The following is a 23,898-nucleotide window of genomic DNA, read 5'->3' on the forward strand; positions in this document are numbered from 1 at the left end:
GGAGGTAGGACACAGAAAGTATGATTTATAACTCGACTGTTAGTTTCACAGTAACTCAATTTTTTTTAAGGTTTAACTGAATTTGTGAAGATTGCACGGGCTAGAAGCCAGCTGAGACTGCAGGTTTTTAGCTCATATGCAAATTTTGAGAGCACATGTGAAAATTTTACTGCTGGCAGATAACTTTTAATTAAAAGGACAGGAGATTGAGTTGTAAGGATTTCAGGCCTTTGTTGCTGTAGGATTAACACTTTCTTAACTGTCCACTAAGGTAACTGTCATGGATTTTACATCTAGTGGGAAGAAAAGGAATCAAAACATCCGTAATGGAGAAATGCCTGGAGCTGACAGAGGAAAAAGCCCACTTGAACACACTGTATTTGAGCCCTGACTTTTGGCATCACTGCTACCAAAGGTTGGGCCCTTGGCCTGAAAAAGAATAACTGAAATTTACAGCTGTGGAAACGTACAAACACATGTGGCAGAGGACTCTAACCATGAGTATGAGTCTGCTATCATGGAGCAAATTGGAGAAGCACAAACAAGTGCAGGGACTAAAATACATGTGATTTCAAGTGTATTTAAGTGACTTTCTCATTATTAGGTTTTCTCATTTTTTAAAATTTTGTTTCCTATGTATATGAATGTACACACTGTATTTGACCTTTTTTTTAACGTTATATTAGACGGATGTCTGTACACCTAAAGAATATACAGAATTACAGTAGGAACCTTTAGCCTACTTTTGACATAATGTTTTATAATACCAAAACCAATAATCACAATACGCCAAATACAGCACATCTGACATTGTCATGACTAAAAAGGAGCTACTGTCAGATTTAAGACAAGTCTTAATAGTTTTTACTATTCACATAGTTTGGTAGTGCACACATAATGTGTGCTTGTTTAATGCACACAATTTGTCATTTTATAGATGTATTCTGTATGCTTAAACACATTACAGAATAAAGGAAAGTCATTAGTGATAATAAAGACTCACCAGCAACATTAACAATGACTCTTTCTGGCCTTTATTAATTCAGTTTCTATTATTTTATTTAGATTGTTGGTTTGATATACTGTAAGTGAAATTCCTCAGAGTTTGCTGTTTATTCACCCTTTAATGATATTCTTCTGTCTAACAAAGTATTTCAGTATTTGGCCTGTAGGTGATTTGTCTCTGCTCAGCAGAACATTTCTATCTCAGGGTAGAAAAATGTCTGGAAATATCTCAAAGGAGAGGCAGTCACCAGATCTTACTACAGGACCCGTCATTTCTATTTTCATTCTGAAGTACACTGCAGGCCTATGTGAAATGAGAAAGCTGTCCAAGAAGACATATGTTTCAAATAAGTCACTTGAAAACTGAATGGTACAGATGTGAGAAGAAAGCCTCCACCTTGGATGCCTAATACTTGTATACTTGCAATGTACTTGGGATTTATTCCTTCATTTTTCTTACAAGACAGAATAACAGGCCATTCATACCTGCAACATCAAATTCTATTTCCAAGGTGACCTTGTTGGTGATAGAGGAGTCTCTGAGCAGTTGATTGGCCTCATCAAATGTGCTGTCTTCTGTTGGGACACCATTTATTGACACTACTCTGTCTCCTATTTGCAGCACCCCACACCTTGGTACACAACGATACAAAACAATCATCAGATGTACATGTAACCAGAACCAGCAATATCCCAGAATCACAGAATCAATTAGTTGGAAAAGACTTTTAAGATCATTGAGTCCAGCCGTTAACCCAGCATTGGCAAGACCACCATTTCTGTGTGGAATTGCCACATCTACCTCCAGGGATTGTGACAACCACTTCCTGGGGAGCCTATTCCACTGCTTGACAACCCTTTTCAGTGAAGAAATTTTTCCTAATATCCAATCTAAACCTCCCCTGTCACAACTTGAGGTTGTTTACTCTTGTACTGTCACTTGTTACCTGAGGAGAAGAGGCTGACCCCCACCTGGCTACAACCCCCTTTAGGAAGTTGTAGGAGCTATAAGGTCTCCCCTGAGCATCCTTTTCTCCAGGCTAAACAACCCCAGCTCCCTCAGACATTTCTCATAAGACTTGTGCTCCACACCCTTCACCAGCATCACTGCTCTTCTCTGGACACGCTTCAGCACTTTAATATGCTTCCAGAGAAGGGCCCAAAACTGAAGTCAGGATTCAAGGTGTGGCTTCACCAATACTGAGTACAGGGGGATGATCACTGCCCTGCTGGCCACACTGTTCCTGATACAAGCCATCTGATCAAACACGTTCAAAAGTAACCTTGCAGGAGAACTGTGGCGTAGCAGCTCAACAGTCTACCCAGGCACAGAGGGGGACAGAAGCTGCTGCCCCTTTGCACCAAGACTGTATTGAGCACTCCCAGCATGGGCTGTGCTCTCTACGTGCTAGGACCCAGGAAGAGGGGTCTTCCTGCCTCCACCGCACCCATGGGCATTAACTCTGACCTCGGGCTGCAGGTGAAATGGCAGCTAGTATTTGCCTGTGCAACTACTATTGTTCTCATTACATGATTAAATACACAGGTAAGCATAACAATGCAATCGAAATGCTGCAATGAAATAATTAGTAAGTCAAAACTCTGGTATTCCCTAAAATTTGATTCTGTACTAAAATTGAACAGAGCTGGACATAGCCTTCCCCCCATGGTACAATTAATTATCAGTATTTTGACATCAGTGATGTTTTTGATTTTTTTTTCCTTTTTGCTTGAATACAGCTTCCAGTCTCCTGGCGGAGGACTCTGGATGACAATAACTTGCCTCACTTCCATTGAGCAAGGCCCTGCAATTCATCACAAATTGAAAGCAACAAGTCCAAAGTACCCCAAGACACACTCACCAAAACATACTTAGAAGTCAATTGAAAGAACCTCACCTTTCTGCCGGACTGTCAGACTCAATATAGGAAATGAGAGGTGGAGAAGACAAGGTCTCGGTAGCAAACACACTACCCTGGAGCTGTATCCCAAACCCTACTATGGGGTCAGCTGTCAGCACTACTTCTGTGGTTTCTGTGTGGACGACCTGCCCAGCCAAACCAACAGTGCTAGAGGCTAAAGACACTATAAAACAGAGCACAGACCAAGAGGAAAAACATTCATACACAGCAGAAATTTCATTGCCTTTTGAGAAAATTCATCTGTACAGTAAATCAATGAATCAAAGAAACATCTCTTTTAAAGTCAATTTAGGCTAAAGTTTATAAATAATGTATAAACAGTTATGACATATAAGAGAATAGAAAACATCTGGTTGTACGTTAGAATGCAGAAAGATAGTTCTTGTAATGAGTAAAATAAATGTGTTTGATACCCCCACTCCAAAGATCTCAGAACATCCTTGAATTTTGTTTACATCAGGTTTGAGGAGTGGATAAGCAGAATTTTCCCAGGAGCTAAGGCAGTTAGAAGCACAAGCCCAGCTGTTATTCAGGTCAATTTGCATGAGCTCTTTTTAACATCTCAGAGCAATGCATTGTTATTAGCAACAAAGCACATGCATCAGGTTTGTTTGCAAGAAGTAAGGATGCCGCCTTCTTGTACATGTTTACTACGAGTCAGCAATTTGTCAGGTTAACTGGATATTGTAAGAAGGTGAACAAACCCTACTGTTTTAGCAACCAGTATATCTCAAGATATCGTGTGAAAAAAAAGTTCTTTGGGGTCTCTCAAAGCCACTGGGGGACCCTTCTGTGAGAAACACAGGCAGCTACTTCTGTTCTCCTGATTTACTCCCTCTCACTCTTTCTATGAAAGGCTGTAGTACAGAACAAATCAAGACAAAAAAAAGTTGAGATTCAATGCAATTACCTATGAAAGGAGAAGATTGCACCTTTGCTTCCTTGATCTCTGTCTAAATATGTACTGTATCATTGTTTGAACCCCCCCTGTGACAAACTACTGCCTTTTATTATGTCCTGCACAGAAAGCTAGAGTTTTTCAACTCCTGTTCAGTAATGATAATCTTTCAATGCCAAGGATTTGGAATGGTTTTATGTTAATAACCTACACCATTACCTTTGCACCTCTAATTTCTCTCAAGACCCATTTCTGCCTGCAATAGCTACTAAAAATTAGGTAAAAGTTCATGGTTTATCCGAAGGATAGTTTTCAAATGGATTTTTTTTCTCTCAGATGTGGGAAAAAATTAATTCTTGATTTGACATTATAGATACTATTAGCACAAGGGTACAAAGATGGCAGAGGTTATATAAGTATTTTTGGGGCTGCAAGCATTAGACTTTCGCTCTGAAAGTTCATATAAAAATCTTATTGATGTGGCACAGTTGGCAATGACAGTTCTTCAGAAAAGTTTCACCAGCCAAAAATCTCATGAATTTCTGTTTTCTTCAAGCAAAGCTTCTTTCCACTCTGAAGCTGCCCAAATTACTGTGAATTTTCCCTCATATATTAATTTTCTTATGTAAGAATTGTATATTACTTCAGCTACTGAATAGCTTCCTTCTTACTGTTTCTTTTACCTGCACTCAGTAAGACATGCTTTTACGCAAAGACAAATACTAGTAATCTGTTCTTAGAAACTGCCACCAGCTTTAACATTTACTGCACATGAGAAAGTTTCCTCCAGCCCTCACTGCTGCAGAGGCTAAAATATGACTAAACCAAATAAATTCAGAGTTAATATAATACCAGATTCCCTAACACACCTTCTAGAAATGCCGAAATTTAGGGCATCCAATCTCAGAAAAGTTCCATTTTCCCTTTCTTAAAGGTCACATAACAATTACTTGTTAGCTTCATCTTTGTTTCCCATCACTTATGTGTCTATTCCCTCCATGCAGCAGGTATGGTATCTAGCTGACTCTGTAACTTTCTTACTCTTTTTATAATGCCCTACCAGGAATCTAAATGTCTCATAAAATTTACTTCAACTTTTAGGACAGCTAAAGTTTTAATTCACATTGGGAAATTAAGTCACTAGCTATGGGATTTAAAACTCTGATAAACATTTTGATGATGTCGACACTTAAAAGTGACAATTAGAAAATCCTTCCACTCTCAATGAAAATGAAAGAGAAACAGGAACAAAAAAAAGCAGAGATAAAATATCCTCTCCAAATTGTGCAACAATAGCTATCTGCTAAGCCTTTATAAAATGTAACAGGTACCCAAACCCATGACTTTGAGAATGTTGTGGTTTCTAACTCAACAATAACTGCAGCAAGAAACACTTCCTTTTTTAGCTGCTTGATAGATTAGAATTTTTACAGACCAGGAAGCAGTCTCATTGATTTAAAAGTGACATGGATGTATATGTACTTCCAGTGAACCCTGGTTGCTACTGCTAGGGGTACATTTCAGCATACTTGTATAGTTTTTGTCTAACTCTTAGCAACAGTCCTGGGGGCTGGTTTGCTGTATGCCCTGCAGTTATGTAAATAATGATCTTGAATTTGAAGATTATGTACTTGTTATTTTTATTCCTGTAGTTATATGAGAAGCAGAGCAAGATGTATTCAAAGGTACATACATGGATTATTACGCTTCCAGAAACTGCAAAATGTTCACTATTTCTCCTGGTAGCTGCTGAGAAAACAACACCTATGCATGTCTAACAGCCTCTCCAATTTCTACCAGATATGGAACCCTAGTAATGTAAACTGATATAAATTATGTCTCACTTTCAACTACTAATGTCGACCTTTTACAAAATACTTCACAATTTAAACTTTAACCCAAAAATAATCTAAGTGTTTCCACAATGAATAGCATACTTTAAAACAAACAAAAAAAAGAGGTGGAAGAATAAAAATTGAAAACAAGTGGCATAAATAAAGCACGTGCCAGCAGGGCATGCCCTCAGTTTTTACAACCACATGTTTGGAAAGATCTGTGTAACTAATGCAATGATTGTAAAACCACAGTCATAAAAGTCTTGTAACCCCCCCTGCCATCGCAATTCACTATCACATTACATTATGCAAGTTTTCTTAAATAATTGGCAATGCAAACTTTATAGCACCCTACATACTTTTCTTTCCAAGTGACATCCTTATAGATTTATTAAAAGTTACATTAATACAATCCTCAAATGATCCAATCGGATTAAAGAAAAAAATATCCAACTAAAATTAAGAGAGTGTGCTATTCCTTTTCTATGAAAAGGATAGCAGTCAATCTACCTGGTTCTCATGAGTCTCCCACAAAGGGAGAGGGGCAAGGTTTTCCAAGTCTTATCCATGGATAGTGGAAAGGTACAGGAGCAGATGTTCTCTATCATGGTCACTTGTAGCACACTCAGAGTAGTGTGGGTCTCTTAAGCTGATTGTTACTAATGTCATGAGTACGGGGTATAGATCTAACAACAGAGTAAAGAAGTCTGCATGAACTTATAAGTAAGCTCACAGAAAGATGAGGCAAGCCTGGTTGGCCAGCCAATTCCTCCAAAGCCAGTTCTGATTCAGGATTGTTGATGTAGTCACTGCTTGTAGCGAAGCACAGACTCACTCAGTGATGGGGCCAGTTCCACATATTTTGTAATGTTCTATATCCAGACCTCACAATGCAAATGCATAATAAACTAACCCACAACAAAGCCTCATTCTAGCTTCTCCTTGCTAGAGATTTGTTTAATCATAGCAGCCTTCAAGGCCTTCTGACTTGAAGAATCTTTCATGTAGGTTACAGTGCTTATGTGACTGTCCCACTTAACATGCCATGTCACTGGCCTTGTTGTGAGCCTTTGCAAGATAACACACCATAGGGCAAGGCTTCCTTGAAGGGAAAATACCTGAAAAACTTGATAAGTAACAGATGTCTCCAAGATCCATAGCAGGACTAGCTTTCAGGATTTTATCCTTTGTTGAACAGCTAAAATATAGCACAACAGAAGAACTATTTTTTGCATTAATTTTCAAATTGATGTTCAATCAATTACTACTAATGTAATACCACTACTGTTTCTCATGTGCACATGAGAACATGTGAAACCTGGACCCCTACTGTTACCAAAGCATGATGGACACAGTATCTCCTCACAACCCAAAAGAATGCATTAGAAGCTAACATGTCAACAGATGAGCTGTGAAAAATGGCTGATCGGATTAAAAAGAAAAAATGCACTTACAAGCAAATGTTATGCAAAAATATTTGCTTTATGAATGAAATAAGAACAAGCAAACAACAAAAACTGCAAGAAAGCAAAACCTCAGTTCCTCTCTAACGTGTCCTCACAGTTCCATAGTGACTGGCCTTAGAGGCTGCTGATTTGCTCTGATTTTGCTATGACGCGGGCAATCTTTAAAACAGGGCAGCAGCACTGTAATGTACAGCAGCTCAGTTCTTCCATAATGGACCTCTGAGCATTATTAACCAGTGCAGATGATTTACAGGGCAGTTCTCACCTCCCTGCTCTGGAGGAACTGAACTGCTGACGATACACAAAGAGGGACAAGCCAAAAGGAGAGGCGGCACATACATGGAGTCTGGGAAACAAAATGCTGACACAGCCATACTCTCTCCTGCCCTGTGAATACTCAATAATATACAAAGTCGAACAGCCTGAAATGTATCTACCCTGTCTTGGGAAACTACTGACTCATAGGAAATCCATGCTTTGAAGTCCAGAGATTAGTCAAACAAAGCTATTTAGTCTTTACTGTTACTTGTTGCCCTTCCTCACAAAAATAACTGTACAGGTTATGGTGTAGTTGTAAACACCAGAACTACCTAGGAGGTGCTGCGTCAAGCTCTTTGTCTTCCGTAATGTGATAGCTGGTTGAGTTTACCAGCAATATGTTTTTGACTATTCAGCTATGAATTCTATTCCCTAATGGAAACTGGAAGAGTTGAAAAAGGAATCTGAAAATCACTTTGGTAACGGTACAACAAACTCTTCCAGAACTGTCTGAAGAAAACATTCCTTCATATATTTCACATGAGACAGTTATTGCTACATGATATCTGCTCATCTCCTTTTAGCATTGGACAAATATTTTTACGCTGATGTTTCCCTACATCCAACAGAAACTCCAACTGTTCTCTCTCCTGTCTAGGAGTACCTTTTCTTCTGTATCTTCCCCCTCCTCCACCCATTCACTGCACATTTTGAGCAAATGTTGTTACCACCTACAGGAGCTTTTGAAGTCCTTCTTTTTCATCCTCCGCCTCATCATTGTCCCACGTGGGCTGGTGGAGTAGAGGCTGCGAGGTAAGGTCCCCATGTTCAGGGAACTCAGGCTGTATGCACTCATGGAGGTAGGAGAGAAGGATGAAGACACCAGAGCTGCTGTAAGAAATCAAACACTTGGCATACAGCACTCAGTCTTCTAGGAAGAGTGCAGCACATGCCTGTAACTCATCAATGAATCAAACATTGGATGTATATGCTGTGTATGATACACAGGAATGGTTTGTGCATTTCCAGTAACAAAGACATTAAACCACACAGGTGACCCTAAAAAAAATACAGCCAGCGTCTCATCAAAATACTCACTGGAAGCTAACAAAGATAATGTAAATACAAAAAGTACATTCATAGTATACAACTCATTTTAAGTGAAGCATGTTAAATTAAATTTTTCAACACATATCCACAAACCAATGCAGATCAGTATGTCTAGATACATTGATTTTAGAAATGCCTTTTTGTGGTACGTAATTTCTGACAAAAGATTTGTAAGCAGTGCTTTACATTCAAAAATCATGCTTTATATACACTACTCAAATCTAATGGTCTACTCATATATAACAGAAGAGCTGATTCATTCAGAATTTTCAAACCTTTTCCTGTCTACAAAATCTGCTTTGTTACAGAAAGGAAAAGTGCAAAATGTCAGAAATAACCTTGGCATGGCTATGAAAAGGGATAGCATCCATAAAACTAAAAACATTTTAGAGCCTGAAATGGGAAAAGTATGAGTGAAAGAAGAGAGGAGGGAGGAGGAGGAGGAAGAAGAAGAGGAGGAGAGAGTATGTCAGCAGGAAGAAGTGCGGAACATTACGAAGGCTTTTTTGAGGAGGCGCTTTCTGGAATTTCAAGGCTGGCATCCTGCAATGGTCAGGGTGGTAGGTGTTATAATGCTGGTAGGTGAGGAGGCTGCTGTGGCTGTTGGCACACGAATCCCAGGTAAGTTGCCTGTTGCTTCTTTGAACGTTCACTGCTCACATGAAGGGATGATGGAAAATCAGAAAACAAAAGGACCAGAGAAGAGGTAAAAGTAACTGAATTGCACAGACAAAAAAAACAGAAGTAAAAGAAAGAAAATAAATTGAAAATAAATAAAATAAAATAAAATATAACCTGGTCTTGTCTTCTTATTGGGGCTTGATAACTCGAAGAGTAGAAATAATATTTTTTCTCAGAAAAAATGCTTCTTATTGTTTGTGGGGTTTTGCCTTTTTGTATTTGTTTTAAAAAAGATGACTACTGAATCAATTTCTAATCTCACTCTGGCATAGGAGCTAAGATTGCAAACTTTCTTAGAAAATGCTATGTTATTACATATAACCACTAAATGAAGGTTAGTAAGTCTCTGCCTGCATTCATCTACTTTAAAAAGACCAACCAGGTACTATACATAGCACTGCCTAGAATGAAGGTGCTTACTTGCCATTTCAATTTACTGTATTGACATTTTAATTTTGCCACCATCTATTGTTGATATTATGTTATTCTGTGCAGTAAAGGACTTCCCCAGGCCAGCAGCTGGAAAACTCTATCCTGAAATCTGGTTAATAAAGAAAAAATGTCTTACTGGTTAGTTGGAAGTGCAATTTAATGTTGGGGGTTTTTTTAACTTGATCTTCAAAACTTTGAAATGATCCTTCACTGGATGAAATTTGAGACTATATTTGATTGCTGATTCTATGTATGTGGAATCCGGGATATGTCAAAAGTGAAGACCATTAATTACTAAGAGAATGGGAAACATTTCAGTTGATTTGTCAAATCTTAAAGGAAAGTGACTGAAGTCACCCTAGATTAAATACAGTATGTCATCATTAAATTCATCATGTCTCTATCCTTGTTGAACCATAAAGGAACAGTTCAAACTGGGAACTACTCACTGAATTTTTGTTTTAAACCACCAAGGGATTCACCCATATTACAAAATCATAGAACAGTTTGGGTTGGAAGGGACATTAAATATCATCTAGTTTCCAAACTCAGTGCTATGAGCAGGGACACCTTTCACTAGACCATGTTACTCTAAGTCCCATTCAACCTGGCCTTGAACGCTACCAGGAACGGGGTGTCCACAACTTCCACGGCCAACCTGTTCCAGTGCCTCACTATCCTTACAATAAAGAATTTCTTTCTGATATCTAATCTAAAGCTGCCCTTTTTCAGTTTCTATGAAAGAGAAGTTGCCATCTTTGGCCCATGAGCTGTATTACCTGTGTCTCTCTCCTATCTGCTATACCTATAATGGCTGAAGACACATATGTTCACATGCTGGATTTTAATAGCAGCCCAAAACCTTGAGCATTTAAGCTGGACCCACACCTTGTGTTCACATCTTACTCCATGAGACAAAATAAGGGTAAAAAGGGTAGCCACCGCAGTAAGTACTGTGCCGTGCCAGAAGGAAAACATCATTTTGTTTTGCTTCATACTGCATGAGTAATGGTCTGCTAATTGCCTGACTATACTAACCCTCCTCTGACTCAAAAGCAATGCCTGTCACTACAGTGTGAAGTGCACACCAGGGAAGGGAGAGGAAAAGGGGAGCACAGGGGCCCACTGTGTCCCTGCAGCCTGGTGGGGTGGTGGGGACCCTGAGGCCCTGGAACTGCCAGGTCTGACCCTGTGCCTTTGGCTGGATTTCCCAGGAGCTGTGTCCCTCCCTGAGAGCACCCCGGCATGTGTTTCAATCGAAAGAACTACGTTTTTTCACCCATAATAGATATCAAAGGTGAGGGAGGGGTGTGACACCAGCACCAGGACAGCCTGGGCCCCTGGGGACCACTGGCACCACCACCTTCAGCAACTTTGGAAGACCTCACATAAGCCAGAAAAATCCCAGAAACAGCAGCAGCAGCAGCCTAATATGGCCATATGTATCTCACAGACTTATTGTGTCTTCTCAGGTGAAGCTATCTCTTTGATTACACACACAGACAGTGAGATTTCTGAACTACGGTGCAAAAATTAAAATCTGATAAGAACAATGTGGCCAGGTGGATTTTCATTATTTTGAAGCTGCTGTAAGCCTTGTTTAATTAAAAAGACTGCTTCCAGCAGGAAATTATCTGGTAGTCTTTGAGACCTTTTAAAAATGTTTTATTTTCATGCTGAGAATAGAGATAAAAATGTCCTACAAAGTGGGAAGGTACACATATTCAGTTTGCTCAGCTTGTAGAAGGATAATCCCAGTTCAACAAAAGTTCTGTAAAAGAAAATCCTGTTGTGTGTAACCATAGTAATTTAGTGGTAATTTGAGCTATTTCAACCCAGCGTTGTGTACAGCAAACATAAAACTAATGGGGCAGCAAGAGAAATAAATGTCAGCAACACAGTATAAAGGAAAAAAAACCATGAAAAAAATCAGATCTTTGATAGTGCTGTTCATTTTATTTTACAGCTAAAATTTCAATTTATTTTATATACTGACTTTCCATGTCCATTTTAAATTCTTAACACGTTCCCACAAGACCAATAACTGAGCTCAACAGATACAGTCCTAATGACTCAGCTTATGCCAAACACATAAAGGGAGATTTTTACTCTCTGCAGCCTCTAGGTCATACCACACCTGACAAAAGGTTGTTTCCAGGAGGGTACTTGCTTCCATAAAGCATGTTATATCCTGAATTGGTCATCCTATTGGAGTAGCACCATCTGGTAAGGGGCTGGGTAGGGCTGTAAACATCCTATTTATTCTGCCTTACTTAAGAAAGCAACTTTATTACCTTAGGGATACTTTTCCCCAAAAGATGCTCTTATATATCATTTGCAGATCACCTTGGCATGATTTTGTATCAGCCAGTTCTTAACTCTGGCATAGCAAGAGTATCACTTTTTCTAAGCATCTACACTGGGTCAAGGTGCCTAGAACATTAAAAGCATCAATCTGTTTTAAATGTTGGTTAAAAAAAATGAACTGCTTCAAGTAATACAGTCATCTACACAAATCTTTGGCTCTGGCACTTGTCTTCCCAAAAGAAACACACTTCAAAAGTTCTTTAACCAGCCAGAAATTAAATGTGTGGCATCTTTACTTCAAAAAAATGAAAGGTCTGTTTGCAATGTACTGTCATAACTGAACAGAATGGAAATATATTGCAAAATTTGGTCTCCATCTCATTTTGCCTTTGCAGTATCACTCTCTGCTCTTTTGCCCTTCTAAGAGCTTTAAGTAGAAAAGGAAGTAAAGGAAGTAATGAGTAATGGAAGAACAAGGGTTACTTTTTGTTCATCCTGGTCTTCGAGAAACTAGTGTCTCCTCAGTCACTAATTCAATGTTCATCACTCTTGAGAAACTGACTAGAACATCACTTATCAAGGGACAGCCTGGATCTTAGACAGACATCTAAGAACATCTACCATCACTGACATTTCTAGGACTGAGAAATTTTGTCTTGGTCTAAAGGAGGCAGAAGTACAGTATTACAGGCTCAGAAAATAATACCACTGGTTCATGCTGCAACACAGTTATCTGTTATCTGTGTATTTGATAACCCTTCTTCTGTGTGTTTGATAACCCTACTTCTTTGATGTCCATCAACATGAAGTATTTTAGACTGAATTTATGAATACTGTGAATTAGCCACTTTCTCAGGATGAGTCAGAAGACAAGACAAGCAGCCTCCATCTTCAAATACATAGACATTTTATATATATTTCATTTGGAAATGGAAAGCCATTCTATTCAAGAATATTTGTTATGAAATAAATGTCACAGTGAAAAAGGTCTGGGATCTAGGGAACTGTTTCCAAACAAACCATTTCCATAAGCACTGACAATGAACCCAAGAAGCAATCTCAGAAGTACTTTAAAAGACGATGGTAATAAATAATAATGTCATTAAAAAGAGAAAATATGGGGGGGGAAGTATTTTAGGGGAGAACAGGTGTTATTAATGAAGTGATCATAACAGACTACCAAGTCAATATGCTGAAAATAAATTGGCTGTGGTTCTTCTTCCCCATTCTAAATTTAAGAAGCAATTTTGAGATTCATTTACTGAAGTACCTTGTAGCCCCCCCAACGACTGCAACAGTAGAGTCAACAGGTGCTTTATGTACATTTACAAGTATGCAGACCATTTCTTAGCAAAACATTTCCCTCTCTAGCCATAGGAATATTGGAGGATACATTAAGACTGAGAAAACACAGACCTGCTCAGATATTGCAGAAGCAAAATGTGGGGAGCTGAAACAACATTTACAGACATAAATGCTGCAATAGCTTTCTTGGCCATTCAGCAAGGGCAGGCAAAGTAAAAGAAAGAAAGAGAAAGATGCATTTGGTGCTACAGATCCTCTTACCGTGCTCTGGGCCTTTCAGTGCTAGCCGTGTCTGGTGATGAGGAAGGATCTCAAGTTTGACATTATCTGCTGCATTAGCCAAAAACTGTGTTGCTTCTGCCAGCGTACAGTACTCCATGCTGGTGCCATCAATGGACAGAATATGGTCTCCTACATGTAATGCACCACATCTATATAAAAGGGGAAAAACTCGGTATGATCAGGTATGCTCTTTGCTTGCAAAATGAGTTTTTCTGCCTTCAAACTGGTCATGACAACTATCAACGTGTTCTTTTTTTTCGAGAGACATTTGTGTTTTGTAGGCACTGTCACTGGTCAGACTTTATATCTATCAGTACAAACCTTAAAAACAATTCAGTTAATACAATATATGCCAAGACATCACTCACAGAACTGGAATGGGGTAGCTGACTTTAAAAATATGTGTGAATGGCAGCAGGATAAAATGAGAAGAGCTTAAGGAGACTTAAATAACTTGGTCACATATCCCTCACACAAGCACCCAGTTCATCATTTTTTGAGTTATAGTTCAAACATTTATTAGTACAAAAGCTGTAAATGAAGATGAATTATGCAGTAGTCAAACAAATAATGAAACCAGGGCTAGCATAGTGACTTGAGGAGTAGGGTGGGAAGGGGGCTATCTGCTAAATCTCGCTGCACTCAAGAGACTGGCTACTGGATGAGTTGAGAAATGCAAACACAGCAGTCAGCATCCCGACGTACCAGTCAAGTGGACAGCTCCTTTAATTGGTTACCCCCTGCGAAATGGGAAAAAACAGAGGGAGAAAATTAAAGCATCCTGCACCATTGAACTGGAGAACACCCCTGGATCAATGGTCGTCACTCTCAAAGTTTCTACTGTAGGGAAAAGCCCACAGAGGAGCTGTAGACTCACTGCTACAAGTGGGTGCTACCAAAAGCACCATTGGCAAAGAGGAGTTACAAGGTAGGGTGACTGGGGACATGCAGGAGGAATTTGCTGCTGAAACGTAACATTTAAAAAATTTTTAGATAGAGATATGTATACGAGAATATACTGTATATGTATAAAGACACACACACACGCACGCACACACCCCAGAAAAGATCCTATGGCTCTGTTACAGAGGTTCAGAGCACCGGGGAAAAATATCTATCTATATTTTTAATGGTTTAAATGGTTTTAATTAAAGGTTAAAATGAAGTGGAAAAATTAGAGCAAAAGAACTTAAAACCGCATAAGCCAGCCTTCCTAATACGTCACTTGTATTCTAAAATATCAATAAAAAATCCAGGCATAAGTAGTTCCGTTTCACTGTGCCACAAGAATGAATGATATATTCTAAAAGAACACTTCAAGGTTGCAGAGCCTCAAAATTTACTTCCCTTGACAGCTGTTCCATATTGTGGGCTTACTTCAATAATTCCAGTGGGTTATTTATTTTTTTAAATACTAATCTCTGCCATGATATTACATTTAATAGCCAGAGTAGACCTCTAAACTCCTGTGTTGTACAGTGCAAGCTGCTGGTCACATATTGCATGAGGCTGGCTTATGTCACTGGATATTACATGAATCAGCTAAAGTAAATGGTGTCCTGGAAGACTTAAACTTGTCAGTATGGAACAACGATCTGAGAAAGTGCTAATTTTAAGACATGCAACCTTGAGAGCATCTGGTTCAGTCATTTTATCAAAAAAGGAAAGGGTTCCTTTAAAACCAGACCAAATAGAAATAAAATGGATGTATGGACCTGCAGTGTCAGCCCTCTGTCACACTCACCTGTCTGCAATACTTGCAGATTTGATTTTGTCTATGACAATGACCTGTTTGTTGCAGCACATCGAGGTAGTTAGTGCAACCCCAAGAGCAGCACCAGGAGTTTTGGCAACTTCAACTAGCAGGGGTCCAGACGCTGTTGCTACGGAATCTGTTAAAATCAGACAACAGAAGATCAGTATTATACCAATGTGGTATTGATGCCATTTTCACATTTTCCCCACATAAAATAAAATCTCCATGGCTATTCTATTTCTCTAACCAGATACCATGCCACTTCATGAAATTCTGGAATAGCATCAGTTAATCAGCTCTTAATGTTGAAAATTATAAAAGCAAGAGGAAGTTTGTGACTCTGGGATGTCCAAAAGCATTTGAGTGTAACAGAATCAGAGATGGACCAGATGAGGGAACCGAGATGTGTTAGCAAATCATTCCCTTGAACAACTGAAGCTAAAAATTACCTGGAATATAAAACAGGAATGCTGCAAAACTAGAATTAATTAAAAAATAGAAAATTATCTGAAAAAAAAAGAAAGAATAACTGAATAGGTTAGAGAAGAAAGCTGAATTAAATTTTACAAAAGAAGGTGAAGGGCTGTGGACAAAAGCTATAATAATCAAATGAAGAAGGTGAAGAAAAGGTCTTCGAGAAATCCCTCACAAAAAGAAAGGATAATTTAGGAGAAAATGGTGAAGGTGCAGGAGGCATGACAGCTAGAAGTAGTAGGAGTTAAAGCAAAATACATGTGAGGAGGTTCAGAAGATTCTTGTAACATCCTATCACTTGATAAAATACTGCCTTGCAACAGAGCTTAAGTAGTAAATGACCAACGCTGAAAAAGAGAAAGCAGAAAAACAGAAGGGAGGAACAGTCATGATCAATGACTGTGATGAGGAAGCATAGCCAAGAAAGACAAGTGCTAGACAGAACAAAGCAAAAAGACAGCAGGCTTCTTCCTAAATGCCAAAGCAAACAGGTAGTGATCAGGGTGAAGTACATTCTGGAGACTGGCTAAGATCTCCCACTAATCAATACCCATGGATGAACAACTGATCTCAGCGGAGTAATATACAGTAAGAGGAGGTGTCCTTTAAGGATATAAAAAGACTGAGACAAATAAAGTGGTATCAGAAGCCTTTGGAAGTCTTTACAATCAGAATAAGGAAATACTGAATAAACAAAGACTTACGTTGGAACAAAGTTACCAAGTATCCTGCCAGCAAACAAGAGAGGTTCGTATTCACAGTGTACTGGAGCCAGCTGTGAGGATACGAAGACAACACTCAACTGTGACGTCTCAGAAGTCACTGAGATTGAAGATATAAAAGAACTGCAGCTGGGCTTCCAAGTATGGAGGAGAGGACAGATGTAAGATACTGCATTCAGTCTTAAATCGAAAAAAATAGTCCAAAAATGTAATACTGACACAGAAGAAACTGTGAAACAATACTATCATACAAAACTAGCAAGCTGTATAATGATACAAGAAACTGAATGAGTGATTAACACTCAGCTAAGGTGCTCTTCCTTGTTAGAGAGTAATGTAGGTAAACTGCAAATAGAAATGAAGTGAAAAAAGGTGCTTGGATTGAATTAACAGGCAATTTCAGAAAAGTATCAGTTAATTATGGAGAACTCCTTTTTCCCCCACAACTTGAATTAATTTTTATATTCCTGGTGAGGTTTTTTTTTCCAAGTTACAAACCTGAGGGTTTGAAGGGGCAATTCAGTACTTTTGAAAGTGCCCATTAAATCTGAGTGATTATTTTTTAAGGTCAACTAGGACTGACTTTTTAAAGGCTGAACTTTCACAGACACTACCAAAATAAGCTGCTCCAAAAACCTGAACTTATCTTTAAATTCTGAGCCAAAAGAGCATTTCTGCCTGGAGCTTCAAGCACTAAGTAGCTTTAAAGCTGGGTCAACTGCCCTCAGCAGCAACCTGTCTTTCTCTAGTAAATAAAGAAGGAGTTTATCAGAATCAAACTCATGTCTTAGATGTCTTGGTTAGGGGTCTAAGTGTCTAAGTAAGGCAGGATGCATGCAGTGACTTGCATACAGCCAAATAAGCATGTGCAGCCAAGCAGAATTTAAGTATTCCCTATTCCCATTCCTGCATCGAGAAGCAATTATTTTCGTCTTGAAAGTTCCAGTGGTTTCTGGAGCTACAAACAAGTTTTGCATTTACAAACACATGGGAAGAAGATTCAAACAATGTTTGTCATCAGTACCTTGATAAAGGTTTTAACTCACATTGATCCAGAAAATGGCAAAGCCCAACTTGTTAATAGCCTATCCTAAGTTCTTTCTGCAATGGTTGCCTCAAGGAGAGGAAATAAATGCAAATATCTGTTGAGAATGTGTAAACCTTTCAAGATGCTGGTCCTTTTTCCAGTTACTTGAGAAACACACAATCAGCTTATGCCCCAGTGTTATTTCCCAGGTGCCTGCTGAAATGCAGTGAGAAGGCAAACCAAGGCAGACAGGGTGAAAAAATAAGATAACTACATTAGAGGAACCAGAAGAGAAGAAATGGAGTGTGTCTAACTGTGGAAAATAAGCACAAGGAAGAGGAATCAGAGGGCAATAATCAAGCACACATTCCCTGCCAGAGAAGGATTAGTTTTTCATGTTGAAGTAAAGCATGGATATGAAAAATGAATCATACTGGTATAAATTATTCATGTGTGAAGATGTTTCACTCATTAAGATATTTACACCATGACTGAAGCACTTACACACTATGTTGATTTATTGACTATGTAATCACAGAAAATACACTGATGAACACTGGCATGAAAGACACTCTAGATTTTTGATTTTGTTAATTTTTCTCACTTTAGAGCACTGCATCTCAATCAGTACGAGAGGCCTGATTAAAACCTCCCAGAGGAAGCAGCATTGCTTTCTGCATGCTAATACATTTCTTCTGCTAGAAAAAACCACACTTTTTTTATTTGACAGCTTAAATCATAGGCAACAAGGGTTTTTATTCTGAATATACTTTTATGATGTATAAATATACTATACAATACAGAAAAAGTTTTGGGTAAAATAAGCAGTGTTACCACTCCCCCCCCTCACCTTAAAAGACTTCACGAATTATTGTTAAAGTTGAAAATCTGTATTTTTAACTTGATAAAGTGATCACATTTTACACGTGTTTCTTTATGTCCTTCTAAATTGATGGATCTGTTAATCCTTAACCTGTTCTCATGGCATGTTAAATCCAGGTCAACAACTGGTGTATGGTAGAGGACAAAAAACCTCTTTAGAATTCCCACAGTGGGGAAGCCAAAAAGCGAGCTGCTTGTATTATGCAGCAGAGGATCTACATGTGAAACAGTACCTATAAATGCCCTAAAAAGGGAAAAGCCTCAGTCACAACTTGCAATCAATAATGACAGTAAATCCACAAGAAGCCAAACTTTTTTAGTCAATGATACTTTTATTTCCTTCCCAAAGCTGCCTTCTACTTAAAGCTGGGAAGTACTGCTATTAAGCTTGTTCCTGTAGGAACATTGAGTTCTGTTGCTATCTCTGTGAAACTCTGCAGTTTCTCACTTCTCTAACGAGAAGATCTGGAGTGCTTTTTTATTTTTTCAAAGCTTTTTTATTTTTTTGGCAACACAAGGTGCAAATCATGTTCTTGAGCAATTTTAAAGGACTAGACACAGAGGAAGGATGTCAAAACAGATTTTGACCCCAAAAAGCCAGCTGAACCAATTGAAATGCACAGTTTCAGAAGCCTGCTATTGATCTGCCTGGATGCTGCTGTACCTTGTAACAGTGAGGCAACAAACAAGTGAATACCTTACTATCTCACACTAATTTTCCTTTCGCCAAGCTTCTTCCCTATTAGGTGTTCATAGACTAACAAGTTTTTCACCTTAGAACTGTATATAGGAGGTCCATGCAGTCTTCTCTGTTGTGATTCTCTGATTGAAAGCAGGTAAAAAAACCCCAAACAGCAAGGTGCTGGTTCAGATCTTTAGTTCCTCAAACCCTGTAGTTCTTGCAATACAAAGTTTAATGCTTTTCTAGCAATGCCTTCACAGATCTACATGTGTCTGTTAAAACTAAAGACAGTATTTCACAGAAATATTTTCTCTTGGCCAGAAAAGTGTGCTCTCCCACTCCTCACATCTTTTTTTTGTTCCCTTCATACAAAATCTTTGCACCCTACAGATGGCAAGGATGGTTGGACAGTTCAACTTGATGATCTCAGAGGTCTTTTCCTACTGTAATGATTCTACAATACTAAGCAGATCAATCTCTCCCTCAGGTAGGAGCTTCTTTTTCTTCATTCAGTTCTTGTCAGTACACCCAAATCTTTTATCTTCTTTCTCCTTTTCTGTAACCCTTATTTTTATACCCAGTACCTCCGTGCCTCATGCTCAGACCAGTGGATCACAGAACCATATTTTAGTGAAGTTAAGGTAGACTGTTGAGAACTAGAAAAGAAATATGATATCTCTGACACTCTCTCCTTTAAAAGCAAAAAGCTGGAACATTTACAGCAAATCAGTTTGAAGAAATCAGTTTAAATTCCCCCCTCAGTCCCAAATGACCTAGACTATATTCTTGGTTTCCTCTGTGCTCTTGTTTTAATTTACAAAAGTCAAAGATTCTTTTCCAGTACCCACTCAGCAATCATATATGCGACAGCTTCAATACACTGACTGTTCCCCAAGGAACCTGTTGAGTAAACTCCCTTAGAGGGACACTCGCAAATCCTTAAATGTATACACACAAAAATACACTACCATCTTCTTGAACTTGCTTTCTTTAAAAAAAAGCCAACAGAATGTGGAGGGTATGTGTGTTTATGTATAAGAGCCGGTGCGCGTTACAAAAAGGGTCCAAAACAAAACACTCCAGTGCAGTTCTTACTGCAGAAATGTTAAGACAACCAACAGGTCACTGTCAGCACTCAATGCACAAGTGGAAGGTACTTAGAAATTGCAGTGGTGAGTCTGGTGTGTAAGGCACAGAGTAGGATGACAGCAGTTCCAGCTTCTGCAGCCAAATCTCTGCCTTTATTTGGCATATCTCAGTCTCAGTTCACAATAACATGTATGTTATTGTGACATGTCGGTTGTCCAGAAAACTTGCTGAGTGTTTTTAAGAAATCAAAGTGCTTGGTTTTTTTCCCTGTCTTACTTGTAAGAAAAAATAAGTACAAGAAGTTCTTTTACACATATGTATCTATCTAGCAGGTTGCCCAAAGAAGTTGTGGATGCCCCATCTTTGGAAGCGTTCAAGACCAGGTTGGATGGGGCTCTGAGCTTAGTGGTAGGTCTAGTGGAAGGTGTCTGTGCCCATGGCAGGGGGACTGGAACTAGGTGATCTTTAAGATGCCTTTCAACCTAAACCATTCTATGATTTACAAAATAATTGATGGTGGGGAATGCACAGCCAGTGTGGTTACGCCAATCCATTCAGAATCAGCGTGTTAGGGATTAGCACCCCTGTTTTCTGTATTAAGTAGCAAGAGTTGAAATGTTAAAAGCTTTTATCTTTTTATAACAGAAATGGATTAAAATTTCAAGTGTCAGGCATACCACAGGTTTATCCTCATGAGTTTGGAGCACTTGCCACTCCTTTGGGAAGCTAGATTGCTGAAATGCAAAAATAAGAGCTGATACATATCTTACAGGGCACTTGAAATCCACAGCCAGTTGTATAAACTTGAGACGAGGTAACCAACCCAAAGAACCATCAGGATTTCTAACAGAGTTGATGAATTTTATACTTCTCAGCTGACAGTGAAGCAACATAAAAGCACTCAGGGACTCTGCATCCATTCACATCCACATTTCTTCATTAACCCACAGACTTTTCATTACTGTCAATACTTAATGAATCTTGTCATCCTCTGTGTGGTTTGCTTATCGTATTCTTCAGGACTATTTCTTTTACATGAATACCAGCCCAGAAAGACCATTTTCTTTGGTGTCCATTAAAAGGCTCTCTCTGTAAGACTGATACACTTAAAGTTGTCCCCACTGCTGTGATAGTGAGACTCATAATCCTCTATCATACCATGGCCCCACTATTCCCCTTCTCACATTTCCCTGAGACTGCCATAGAAATAGATAAGTCAACCTCTTTCAATTGTCTGCCTTTTCCATGATCTCTTAACAAAACAAGAGCCACAACCAGAAATGCATGTGCAAGAGAAAGATCTGCTGGGAGTGGAGAAGCTTTTCTCTACCTTTCTCCTTTCTTTGTGCTTCAATCCACTAACACCTTCCTTCTTTCTCCAGGTTTCATCAGCTGCCAGATGAAAAGAGATGAATAAACCACACTTTTGGCCCTGTTCTTCAGCTGTATTCTAAAACACATAGGTTAACTTGCCAACATTTTAGATTTCCTTTATAGAGGCATTTTCATTCACTCATTTTTAACAGCAACTAGATGACTAGCCAAGTCTCTTACAGAGAGCTGACTGATGGTTATTTAAATACTAATTTTTCAGGGGGGTGGGGTGGGGGGATGGGAGGTTGCATATTTATGTAATATCCTTTCCTTGTACTGCAAAGATAATTTGATCTCCATTTATCAAAGAAAGAATATAATTACGTATTTCTAAAGATGATCTAATTAAGAAATTGAGATTGGGATCATGGGTCAATGGTTTCAAGAAGAAAAGTAGCAGCAAGGAAGAGAGGCAGAAATAAGACTTCTGCAGTGTTTAAAAAGCACAGGAACAACATTCAAGATGCCCTACTGCTGGGTAGCACCATTATCACTCATTCAGAGTAATATTATTTGATTCCTCATACTTTTGTGACTGTAAAGGTCATAAATGAAACACACACAGGGCACTGATGCACAGTACTAGCTTTGGTATTCTGTTCTACTAATATTCCATAATGTTTGCACCCTGGCTTTGTTCATGCTTCATTTAGCAGAGTAACCTTTTATTCATATCAGAACTTATGGGAAAAATAGAACTGATGACAGCTAGCAAGCTTTAAAAGAATTTTTGAAAAGCTCCTGTTGGAGTGGGTCCAGTGGAGGGCCATGACGATGCTCAGAGGGCTGGAGCACTTCTCCTGTGAGGACAGGCTGAGAGAGATGGAGTTGTTCAGCCTGGAGAAGAGCAGGCTCTGGGAAGACTTCATTGTGGTCTTTCAGTAGCTAAAGGAAGATTATAAAAAACACGGAGAGTGACTTTTTACACGGGCAGACAGTGTTAGGACAAAGGAGAACAGTTTTAAACTAAAAGAGAGGAGATTTAGTTTAGATATTCGGAGGAAATTCTTCACCAGAGGGTGGTGAGGCATAGATAGAGGTCACCTAGAGAAGCTGTGGATGCCCCATCCCTGGAATTGTTCAAAGGCAGGCTAGATGGAGCCCTAGGCAACATGATCTAGTGGGTGGCAACCCTGCCCATGGCAGAGCGGTTGGAACCAAATGATGTTTAAGGTCTGTTCCAACCCAAACCATTCTATGATTCTGTGGAATGGCATAAGCTGGCAATATATTGCAAGCAATATTTGGGAGAAAGATGACATTTTCTTTAATAACAAAAAAACTATTTAATAATTAAATATTGTTCTTGTTCAAAGAGTCAGTGGCAGTCTCCAAGGCCTGATTTATAAGCTACCATAAAATACGTGTGCTCCTTGTGTTCCTTTGATTATGGGGTACTGTGTGTTTCAGGCAGGCTGTAGAGTGAGCAACAGTTGTTCTAATTTTACCCATTTGAACTAGAATTAGAGGGGTAAAAACAGTACTAAAAAAAAATAAAAGAGTGTATTTTCCCTTATTGCCAATAACAGCACAGCACTGGAGCTGCTGGGCTACTAATTGAAAGAAAGATCACAGAGTTCACAGAAGAAAACCATAAAATTCCTGCTAAGGAAAAAAGCCACCAATGGCATTTTAAACCCTCTTACCTTTAGAATAATCAAATTTCAAAAATGATAAACAGGAATAATTCCAAGAGGATGATAGCACAATGAGTGATAATGAAATCAGAGGGACCTCTCAGCCTCAGAATGGAAAATAGCAATATTATTCTCTAAATGAATGTCCTCTCCTATACACAAGCCATTTAATACTCTTGCCAACAGACTGACATAGTCTTTCCATTTTCCTCATGTAGCCTAATTCCTGAAGTTCATTTATATGCCTTTAGTTCACCCAAGTTCTTCAAATCAAAAGCTTAGGAGCTGCCTTTACCTAATTTCATACTTTGCAACCTAAGCCCCACCATCCTTTTCAGCTAAGAAATGCTGCTAACCAGCTGAAGAACCACTCCTGCCTTCAAAATGCTCACACCAGTGTGGATAGACTCGAAATCCTCTTGGGACTTTCTCAGACTTTCTCTCAAGTTCAGACCACAAAAACCTACCTAAACCCCTTTAGTTCAAAAGACTTTCCCCAGTTCTTGGGACGCTGCTTTCTCCTACCTCTGTTTCATGCTCAGACAACCTTTCCTTTTAAGTAGGCCCCTTCCCTGCTCAAAAGCTGTATTAAATCCCTATCTCTTTTTTTATCTATACGTTTCTTTTCATGTGCTCTGTTAATCTAAAATGCAATTTTGTCTGCTCCACAATTTACAACAAAAAGGGGACATGGTAGATGAACCCTGTACAGAAGATCCTGGATCTGCCTCTTTGAAGGTAGTCTGAATGCATT

General features: G+C 38.9%; 1 protein-coding gene across 9 annotated transcripts in view; it reads right to left on the bottom strand.

Moving 5' to 3' along the window:
• The window catches only part of GRIP1 (glutamate receptor interacting protein 1), a 322,759-nt gene that overhangs the window by 34,248 nt on the left and 264,613 nt on the right, over positions 1-23,898 (bottom strand). For 6 of the 9 annotated variants that reach the window (XM_032687522.1, XM_032687524.1, XM_032687519.1 and 3 more), the window contains exons 8-12: positions 15,246-15,393; positions 13,481-13,650; positions 8,120-8,275; positions 2,904-3,090; positions 1,492-1,637 (exon numbers count right to left, since the gene is read on the bottom strand). In XM_032687522.1, coding sequence (XP_032543413.1) covers positions 1,492-1,637; positions 2,904-3,090; positions 8,120-8,275; positions 13,481-13,650; positions 15,246-15,393 — 807 coding nt within the window. Of the gene's footprint in view, positions 1-1,491; positions 1,638-2,903; positions 3,091-8,119; positions 8,276-8,990; positions 9,147-13,480; positions 13,651-15,245; positions 15,394-23,898 lie in introns of all 9 variants that reach the window. The other 3 variants (XM_032687528.1, XM_032687520.1, XM_032687521.1) reach the window with 3 other exon arrangements.

The sequence above is a fragment of the Chiroxiphia lanceolata genome, chromosome 5 (genome assembly GCF_009829145.1).
Source record: "Chiroxiphia lanceolata isolate bChiLan1 chromosome 5, bChiLan1.pri, whole genome shotgun sequence".
Lineage (NCBI taxonomy): Eukaryota > Metazoa > Chordata > Aves > Passeriformes > Pipridae > Chiroxiphia > Chiroxiphia lanceolata.